Consider the following 10,312-nt stretch of genomic DNA (forward strand, 5'->3'; position numbering starts at 1 on the left):
GTATCGTGTAAACATCACTTTTATATGCACTGGGAAACCGAAGCATTCATTTGACTTGCTGTATTGAGGTGGTCTGGGTTGGAACCTGCACTATCTCTGAGGTGTGCCTGTTGTTCTTCTTTCTTAACCAGAGATCATTTTGGTCAGTGAATTCAGTTTCCTCATTCCACGCTTCTACAACCTGGGAGGGAGAGAGGCTTCTTGGGAGGTGTTGGGAACCCCTGGACGTGGTTTCATTTGCCTGGACTGGTCTACCTCAGGAATATCTCTGGGCAGCACTTAACTTTCGGAAGAAAAACCCTGAAAACATATCTGATTTCTCTGTATCTGCAGGTACTCTTTCATCCTGCAGCCCCACACTGTTTCAGAACATTTTGTCATAGTGACCTCAAGTTAACCCAAGTCCTTAGTTCTGCTTCATAGGAGAGAATCCACAACAAACTCAACTGATGAATTAAAGGCTACACTTTGATTTGAAGAAACTAAGTTTTCTCTTAAAGAATCTCTGTTTAAAGCAGGTTATAACTTTTTTAGTTTTTTTTTTTTTTGAATGACTGAGTCAGAAACATAAATAACAATCCTTTGGAGAATATTTGCAAATTATCCAACCTAGTGGGATGTGAAGATGAAAACAAAGTTATCTTTAAAAATATCTAGAACATGTTAATAAATTGCCCAGTAATGTGATAGTAATTGTCGAAGGTGTTTGAAATTTTTATAAATTTAGCAATTGCATTAATACTAAAACAATACCAGAAAGCCCTGGTTAACCAGAAAATCCCTTTGTTTCATCCATTTTTTTTTTAAATGTTGGAAACCCTTTCTAAATATAAAGGTTACTTCAGCAAGAGAACTCTCCCGCTTGTATAACTCCACATGACAGCAATGATCTCCGAATTACAGGATCTTAGATCTGTAGGAACCTACGGCAGATCTCATCGAAACCCATCTCTACAGACAGGACCCAAAACAGAGGTGGCAGATGGCTGCTGAAGGTCCCGCAGCTGAATGAGTGCACAGCCAGGCACTTGGACAGGTCATGCAGTCTACCCACTGCCCCTCCTACCACACAGGGTTGTTTTCCTGCCTAGCGACACGCTTACAGAGGGAGAGGACCACGGGAAACACATATACTGACTCTAGGGCAATAAAGATTTTTCTTGTAATTGTCTTCCTCCTACAAGTGGGATACAGAACATTCCAGTTAGAGACCATGTCTGATAGATTAAAATGTGAAAGTATGCTTAATCTTGCTTTAATAATCCTCTGAAATAGCTTGACAATGGTCCAGCCTTTCTAGGGGGAAGAACCCACTGCCAGTGTTCTGAATGTTTCTCTCATTTGGAAGTCACTGCACAATGGTTCAACGGACCAGAGCACTCCTTATCACCTGGTGTGGGACAGATACGTCATTACTAGAGCACCTTCCATGATTTAAACAAATGAAGAAAAAAAATTCAAATGTAAAATGCTCTCTTTTTAATTACTAAATTAAGAAAGTTAAACAATTTAAAAATGTAAACTCACAAATAAATCGTAACAAAAAAGGAATTAAGATTTCAGAGTTGCTACCCAGTATTAAAAACTTAATAGAAATAGGCTTTTTGATTTGTTGTCGTTAAACATGTAATTCAAGGTTGGTACAAACAGCAACTAAAAATATAATACTTTTTTTTTTCCTTTTTTTTCTTTTTTCGGTGCATCCCCATGAAATGTAAAGTAGTGCATAGTTATTCCACTGGAGACTTCTTGGACATAGAGAAAGTCATTTCATTAGCAGTACAGGACGCTTAAAACACGTATTTTACAATGGGAAATGTCCAACCCCCACCCTCAGAAATTTTAGTTGCATGAGAAAGTTTAGCAGGTCGCCATGACATTGACTCTGATGCTATGGGTTTTAGACCATTTAAATGCGGTTACAAGGTTTATTAAATAAAAAAAGTTTGAAACATTTCAGCATTCATATTTTTATACAAGAAGTATGTGTGGTATCCATCTTCCAGTTCCCCTGGTAGTTATTGGCCATTTGCTTGCTTCAATATGCTTTTAGACTTCGAGAACAAATCGCAGTTAAGTCAAAGCAAATACTGGAAACAGAACTTGTGAATTCAGCTCTGGGGCTGCTTGAAAAGAGTCAAAGGAACAGCCATCTACAGGTACAATCATGAACCAAAAAAGTGCAATCCAAATTAAAAAAAAAAAGAAAAAAAAAGAAAAAAGAAAAAGGATCATGCTTTGCAAAAGCCAAAAAGGAGGCCACTGGTTTGCAGGATGACAGCAGTGCTTTTATGCTGATTTGGCAGTAAAATCCTCACTCTGGGTCCCGAGGCGTTAACGGCCCAAGTGGGCCATGGTCTCCACATTAGCACCCACATGGCGTATATACAGGGACATATATATTATATATATTCATATTATAAAAAAGAAAAAACCAAACACCTGTCCTGATTGGTTTTTGTTAAAACATGAAAAAAAATTTTATTGTTTTAGACAAAGAGGCCACTTTTGGAAAATAATACTTTTTTTTTTAGTTGAATCAGGTGAAGACAGTTAAAATCACATAGGATTTGCATTTTAAAAAAAGGAAAGCACTAGGGTCGTTGGCACTGGAGTAACTATTTACACTGAACAGAGGTTTGGCCTTTTACATCACATCGATACAATGCATTTTCCAAAGTCTGAGAAATAACAAGGTTCTGTCTCGTATGCTTCACAGAGGAGGTTCGGATTTGGGGACAAGTGTCATTAATGAGGGCCATGGAAGTTCGTCAGCTTCAGAGTCACATGCAATCTGATCCGGGACGGCTCGCACTGCCCGCGCAGCTGGCTACGGAACTGAAAGCTAATGGGGAGGGGGCGGGGAAGCCTCGCCGGAAGGCCTCTCTCTGCAGACCCCGGTCTCACAGGTTTTCACCGGGCTGGTACTGGGGCTCTGTGGCGGTGAAGTAATCTTCCAGGAAGCCCTGCAAGTACTCGAAAGTGGGCCGTTCTTCCGGGTCCTTCTTCCAGCAGTGGATCATGAGCTCGTGGAGAGAGATGGGGCAGTCCTGCGGGCAGGGCATCCTGTAGCCGCGCTCCACCTGCTCCAGCACCTCCCGGTTGTTCATGCCTGCAAGACAAGGCAGTGAGTGCGGGGCCGCCACTCCCCTCTCCTCTGAGCCTGCGCGTGGCGAGAACAAGTCGAGCCCCGAGCGGCGGGGGGCGGGGGGTGCCGAGGAAGCCCGGCCCCTGCAGGGGACGCCGCCCCGCTCAGAAATGAGCACCGAGTGTGCCATTGCTGTATGCGGAAAGCTGGGTGACAAATCTCGAAAGCTTCGTAACTGAAAGGAGCCAGACACAAAAGGCAACGTGCTGTATGATTTCATTTATGTGAAGTTCTAGAAAAAGCAAAGCTACAGTGACAGAAAGCAGATGAGTCGTTGCCGGGAGGGGAGGGGAGTGCCTGACAAGGGGCTGCGGGGAACGGAGGGGTGATGGAAATGTTCTGTGTCAGGGGTCAGCAATCTACCGCTTGTAAAGGCCAGAGAGCAAATATTTGAGGCTTTGTGGGCTGCATATGATCTTCGTCGCATATTACTATTTTTAATAACCCTTTAAAAATATACAAAACAAAAACAGGTGGGCGTTGGATTTGGCCCACAGACGGTCATCTGTCAGCTCCTGTTCTATATCCTGTATGTGGTGGTGGGGCTGTTTATGCTTGTCAAAACTCACTGTGTTCTTAAAACGGTTGAATTCTGTTGTATGTAAATTACAGTTCAGTTAAACTGATGAAAAACTATGAATGAGGCAGACCAAAAAAAAAAAAAAAAAAGAAATCCATGGACTGAAAAATACACTCTCCCATGTTTATAGCATCTATAAACTCCATCTCTGAACTTCATAAATTCGTTTTGCTTCTGCCTGGGCCAGCTTTTGGTGCCCCACCAGCTGAGATGTGCTATCTTGTCCCCATGGCTGGGCACCCTCTGGCCCAGTGACCCTGAGGTGCCCCGGGATTTGGTGACTTTGATGGGGAGACAGGGCGCCTCCAGGGCCCGTGTTTACTCATGACCTTGGACAGGCCATCTATCATTTGAGACCTTTGTGACCCTCTGGGGGAGCTGCCTAATGTTGAAAACCTCAGACTGCACCGCACAAACAGGAGACGTTTGGGGGGTGGGGGGCAGGCAGCCTCCCTGCACTCCCGCCTTCCTGACGGAGCAGGAAATACCATAGGTGGGGTGAGGTGCATGCCCTGACCCCTCTTCCAATCACTGCCAGACACTCTTCTCTACCTCTCCTTCCTTTTCCTGCCGTCTCTCCTTCTGCCACTGCCCACCAAGCACTTGTATGTTTTGGCTGCTCCTTGGCCCCAAGCTTGTAATCTGGAACCCTCCCCAGCTTCTGACCTGGTTTACTTACAAAGTCAAGAACCTGATTTCAAGCCATACAGAAACCTAGATGTCTTCCCCTAGGTCTCAGGGATAGCAGCAGAAGACCACAGCATCTGCATGTAGCAGCTCCCTTTAACTCTGGAGGACCTGGGCCCAGAGCAAAACCCCGTCCTGACTTCCGGGGTCTGTTGCCATTCTCTTTGTTTTGTTCCTTTTGGAACTGGGTTTCTCCTGGCTCCCGTGGCTGCGAGCCACGGCCCTGTCAGTCACACGCTTATATGAGCCTTTTTGGAATGCTTTCTTATTCTCTGCCACTGTAACTTCTTGTGATAAAATCCATATATTATTCCTGCTGTGTTGAAGTAGGCCTTCAATTTAATTATTCTAACATAACCTTGCTCCCATTTTGGGAGTGACCCTTGGTTTAGTGAGAGGGGTTTAATGAACCAGGTGCCCTCTTCAGTTGGGTGTTGGGTCAGCTCTGTGGCTAATTAGCTTAAATCCTCCTCCGACTGCTGAAACCTCATTTTGAAAACTCAGGATGGGGCGGGGAGCTGGGAGCAGGGGGAAGAACATGAGGGCACCAGCAGAATGTCCTGCAGTGCTCTGGACAAACCGCGTGAGAGACAGGGACTAGCATTTCCTTATCCACCATCCCGAAACCCAAAGCTCTGGAAACCCCCAAGTTCTGTTAACTCACCTGGCAGCAAAACTGATCGGAACTGACCTCATTTGGCCATAAAACCCAAGGCTGATTACTGTTTTTCTGTATTCATACATACTGCTATAGAAGTAAGAATGTCTTATTTGAATATGGATGTGGCCTCAGCCTCTTGAGGATGTTATCTGAGGGATGGTCTATGCATAGCATGGATGCTCTTTAAAAAAAAAAGTCTGATTATTGGGCACATCGGGCCCCAAGAGTTTTGGCCGGGACGCTCTGGCCTGAGTGATGGCAGCGATCACATTCCAGCTAGCCCAGAAAGGTTAGGAAGCCAGCGTAATCATGTATGAGGATGCATTCTCTGAAGCCTTTGCTTTGTGTTTTACTACAGTCCTTGGTTTCATATCTCAGAAGCCACACAACCTGAGCCTGCAGAAATCCCCCTTGTCCTGCCCCTGCCAGGAGCCTGTAGGAACTGGGAGGAAAGACAGGCAGAAGGTCTGAACCTCGGAAGGCCTGATGGACTCTTCTGGAAGGGGTTTCACCTCCCCCCGCCCCGGCCCCAAACGCCTTCTAATGCTTTATTCTGGCATTGAGACTGTCCAAAATGGCACCACAGAGTTTAATTAATCATTCTCCTATTGCTCTGTAGAGTTTATGTCAGTAAATGTTTCATTTCATTAAAAAACAAACTACTCAAATGGAAAGATTTCATGTATTTTTTTTTAAACTCTTAGTTCTATCTCTGCCAATGGAAAGTTTAATTGGCCACTTGGGTCAGGCCAATTTTTCCAGTGCTCTGCCCAAGTCCCAGACACAGCAGATAGAGCGACTTGACCCTAAACATGTAGCACCCCCCGAGACAGCCCGCTTCCGGAGACCCACGCAGGCCACCGGCAGGCCCACACCATCAGTCACATGGCTGCTCCTATTCTCGCTCCGCCTCCTGCCTCCCCTCCTCCCCTTCCTTCTCTTCTCGTGCCTTCTCTCCTCAGGCTTCCTCAAAGCATGGGGACCATATGTAACCAATTCCACACCCTGGGCCAAACCAAAACATATCAATGACAGCTTTGCCAGAAAAGTGGGAAAAAAGACAAGGCACATTCGGCTGACAGTGACAGTGTGCGTGGGATCAGCTCTCTTCCCGCCGCCCGTAAGCCAGAGCCCGCCTGGCCGATGGCACCTTCCCCGCCTGCACGGTCCGGAGATGCCCGCTGAGCAAGGCTTAGGCTGGTTTTGACTCTACAAACAATAGCCAGGTTAAGTGGATTGAGTTCACATTTAAAGGAATAGTATTCTCAGCTATAAGAATTTTGATAAATCATTTCAAGAATTTCTTTTTTTAGCAGAAATGGGTTTTACTCTATACATTCCTACAGAGATGAGCCTACTTCATTTTTCTTTTTAGATGTTTCATATTTTTGTTACCAAAAGAACTTGCGAGTTCCCCTCTTTTAGTCACTTTTCCCAAGACTTTGGCTTTACCTAGTATGTGGGAGGTGAAGGACAGGGACTGGGAAGGGGCTACACATGGGCTTGAGCACCAGGGTGGTCAGAGCAGAGTCTGGAGGGACATGGGGCTGCCGGAAGACGGGAATCTGGTTACCAGACTTCCTACTGAGGTAGCAGACAGGGAGGGAGGAGGGCGCTTGGGAATGTTTTTCCTTTTTCTCCCTTTTCACGCGGGAGATGCTAGCAGAGAAACAGAAAAGACAGAAGCTTGAAAACACGGCATATGGGCACGTTTTAGGGAAACACTGTCATCAACAGTTCGGGCCTCCAGGTTTCTTAGTGGAGCTGCACCAGAGACCATTTGTCAGCAGGAGGGGGGTCTCTCTGCCACCAGGAGTGCCCGACAGCAGGGGGTGTCACCGTCACAAAGTGCAGCTGGGTGTGTGCCCTGGTTCCCAGCCTCCACATCGGAGGAGGGCCAGCGCCGCCCCAACCCTGTCCTCTTCCGCCCCCACTGTGCAGCCCCTGACTCTCTGTCCTCTCCCTAGATGGGGACAATGGGCCATTTCCATGGGTCACTCCTGCAGGGCACAACTCAGTGGTCCTCAGTCCACAGAAAACCTGCAGGGCCTGCTGTGCCAGGGTTTGCTTTCCAATTCCTCTCCCCTAGGTCCTCCATGGGGCCCCCTGCCACCACAGATTTCCAGCTTTCCAACACAGTCGCGGAGAGAGCATCATTTCCAATCGGTCTGCCCAAAACCCTGCTGCTGAGACTCTCCAGCCAAAGGGACTGCATTCCCTTCCTGTCATGAGGACCATATTATCCTTTCCAAATCATTTTGCTGGCTTCCTCGTGGTTTCTGCATTAGGGGTAAGCGTCCGATGCTCATTGTACACGGCTGCCAACAATGTAGATTTCCCCATGATCTGTTTTCTTTCCCCTCCCCTTCTTTTAGATTTCCCCATTCCTCTCCTTCGAGCTACCTACTAACTCCACAGAGTCTCCCTCCCTCTCTTCTGTTGGATTCTTTGCAGAAGGGAAAGGCAGCTCCTTTCCCCTGGAGGAGCCACTCCACTACTCCCCACTCTGCACCTCTCACTGATGACTTGACCTACCCCGGCCTCAGTTTCTTCATTTGTCAACAAAATACCTCCACAGTCACTGTGCTTTCAGCTGTTTAAAAAAAACCAAAACAAACCCCAAACAGTCTTCTATGAAAGAGGAGGGTTTGGCTTTATGGCCTCCCATTTGTGCAGCTTCCTAATATGGATCTCGGAGGGGCCAGCTCTGCACGATCAGGGATTTTCACTATTAGAGGATCAAGGCTGCATCTGGATTTGACTATGGGTTGCAAGAACCTGGATTTCTGTGCCACGGGAAAATTGAGCACTGTCACAATGGGAATGATGTGAGGTTATCAGACATTGAGATTACTTTTGCAAACTGAGCTTTCCATTCAAAGGAAATTATGCTCTATTGTGCATAAGGCTTTCGTCAGAGGCTCCCCCTTGCTTCTCTGCATAAACCCTATAAAAAGCTCCTTCTGTTTGCTTGTCTGTGTCTGTTGAGCAGGGCTGTGCTAATGTCAGGGAAAGGAGGGCTGAGTTAATGGTGCTTGCTTGGCACACGCTTGTGCTACAGACCATCACGTGCTCCAGGTGTCTTACTAGGCGACAACCAGGAGGTGTCCTGTTAGGTCTGGGGAAGGATCAAAGTACAAATTTAGGGCAGATATATAGTGATCAAAGAGTACAGATGAAAATAAAGGAGTGACTCTGAGAAGGCACAATAATGTCTAGTTCTCTTTCTCTTGCCCCATTTGACCAGATAACCTCGGGGCAGGTGTTTTTATTAAGCCCACCGTATTAATGAACACAGAAATGACAGCTACTCAGGGGCCACAATACAGAAAGATTATTTGAAGTTGGTCATGCAGTATCGTGAAGAACTCCGTTGTTCCAGAAAAGGAGAAGTGAGGAAGAGCGTGAGGGTGTCCACTGGGAAGGCCGTGGAAACACTGAGCTGAGAATGAAGGGCAGCGGAACGCAGGATTCAGGAGTGGAAAGTTCCTCTCTGGCTGCCCTCTCCACTTGCCTACTCCTCCCGTCCTCTCACCTCTCACTAGCCACACTGACCAAGAGAAACCTTGTAGGCAAAGGGGGCAGCATGACTCCTGGGCACTCCAGGAAGGCCTCCCTCTCTGGGGGAACTCAGGAGTGGAAAGGAGAAGCCCTGGGGACTGTGGACGGGGGCAGGGAGGGCAGAGCGGGCAGAGGACAAAGCACCCTTGGCTGAGGGTAGAGGTTCTATTCTGCTTCCATTTTCCTGGCTGGAGAGGCTAAACTTTTCCTGCCCCAAGAAAAATCTGCTCTGTCAGCATGCTGAGCATAGCAGGAATAGTAAGAGTGCAGGTGATGAAAATGGGTTGCCAAACACAGAGGAATATGTCTACGATTCAGGGCTGTAGGGTATCTAAGTGGGGCAGAGGGAGGAGAAGGCTGGGACTTCTAATTCTCTAAGGAAGGTGGCTTCTAGCTTCACTAATTTCTCTTGCCTCTTCAAGTCATGGTCAGGTGACAGGATATATTCATGAAAGCCAGGCAGCTGTCACTTACTAAAAGATCTGAAAGTGCTTCAAATGCACAGATAAATGTGATGTGCTTAAGAGAATGCTCCTGCTTTGCTAGATCCTGCCAGATTCACAAAGCAGGTGTTCAGCTGAGAGCCAGGGCACAGAACAGCCAGGACAGTCTGCCCAGAGTGGTACTGGAACGTGGTGTTTCAACCGGACCACAGTGTCAATTTCCCAGAACAACTCTGAGGACAGAGGCTATCTCGTGGCTGGGACAATACATGCTATATTTATGTGTGGAGATGATGAAATAGAGTTATAAAAGGCTTTGCAGGCTATCAGCCAAACCAAAAAAATCTTGTTTCAAAAGCCTCATAGGCATCATCTTTTTTTTTTTTTTTTTTTTTTGCTATTCCATCCATCCATCCATCTATCCATCCATCCACGTGCTTACACTTATTGAGAGTCTACTATGGGGCAGACACTGCTGGGCACTGGAAATACCTAAAGGAGCTCCTGTCCCCTCAGAGCTACCGTGAATTACAGACACACGGATGGGGGCTTTAACAGAGATGTACCGGGTGTCATGGAAGCAAGCAGACAGGGCAAGTCATTTGGTATGGACATGAAGAAAGCTGCACAGAGGAGGTGATGTCTGGGTTGGGCTTTGAAGGATTCTGAGGCAGACAGTGAAGCTGAGAAGAGCGACTCACATCAGAGGGATATCTCAGTGTGAGGGTTGGGGGTGGCAAGAGAGAAATCACATCTGATCATGTCACTCTCCCACACAAGCCCCTCAGTGACTCCCCATCTCACTAACAATGAAAGCTAAAGTCCTCACAATGACCTAGGAAGGCCCTATCTGATCTCCCCAGGGGCCTCTCAGATCTCCGTCTCCTCGGCTCTAGCCACACTGGCCTCCTTGCTGTTTTCAGGGCCTTGTTTCCTTCAGGTCATTCGTCACCCTTCCAGTGAGGTCTCTCTGTGAGGTCCTCCATTGCCACTCTCCATCCTCTTCCCCTTTTACTTTTTTTCCTACCCATTACCACCAGCCAACAGAGTTTGCTTATTATCTTTGTTTATTGTTTGTCTCTTCCAGGAAGAATAAACACTCACAAGGGCATAAGTTTTTGTCTGCTGGTTCAGTGCTGTATTCCTGGTGCTTGAACAGTATCTAGCATACAGCAGGTGCTCAATAAATATTTGTGGAATGACTCAAGGAGCCCCCCTGCCCCCCCCCCCCC

At 46.9% G+C, this 10,312-nt stretch overlaps 1 protein-coding gene and 1 long non-coding RNA gene across 8 annotated transcripts in view; one reads left to right on the forward strand and one right to left on the reverse strand.

The window, feature by feature from the left end:
• Positions 1-1,898: 1,898 nt before the first annotated feature.
• Positions 1,899-10,312, reverse strand: part of FYN (FYN proto-oncogene, Src family tyrosine kinase) — a 211,075-nt gene continuing 202,661 nt past the window's right edge. For all 7 annotated transcript variants that reach the window (XM_081828828.1, XM_081828826.1, XM_081828830.1 and 4 more), the window contains one exon: positions 1,899-3,112. In XM_081828828.1, coding sequence (XP_081684954.1) covers positions 2,904-3,112 — 209 coding nt within the window. In that variant the 3' untranslated portion in view covers positions 1,899-2,903. The remainder of the gene's footprint in view (positions 3,113-10,312) is intronic.
• Positions 3,112-5,744, forward strand: LOC115941635 (uncharacterized). Its single transcript, XR_014147902.1, has 2 exons — positions 3,112-3,319; positions 5,435-5,744. It is a non-coding gene; the product is annotated as an uncharacterized LOC115941635 (long non-coding RNA).

Source organism: Leptonychotes weddellii, chromosome 8 (assembly GCF_054177405.1).
Source record: "Leptonychotes weddellii isolate Sample4059 chromosome 8, ASM5417740v2, whole genome shotgun sequence".
In the NCBI taxonomy this organism is placed as follows: Eukaryota; Metazoa; Chordata; class Mammalia; order Carnivora; family Phocidae; genus Leptonychotes; species Leptonychotes weddellii.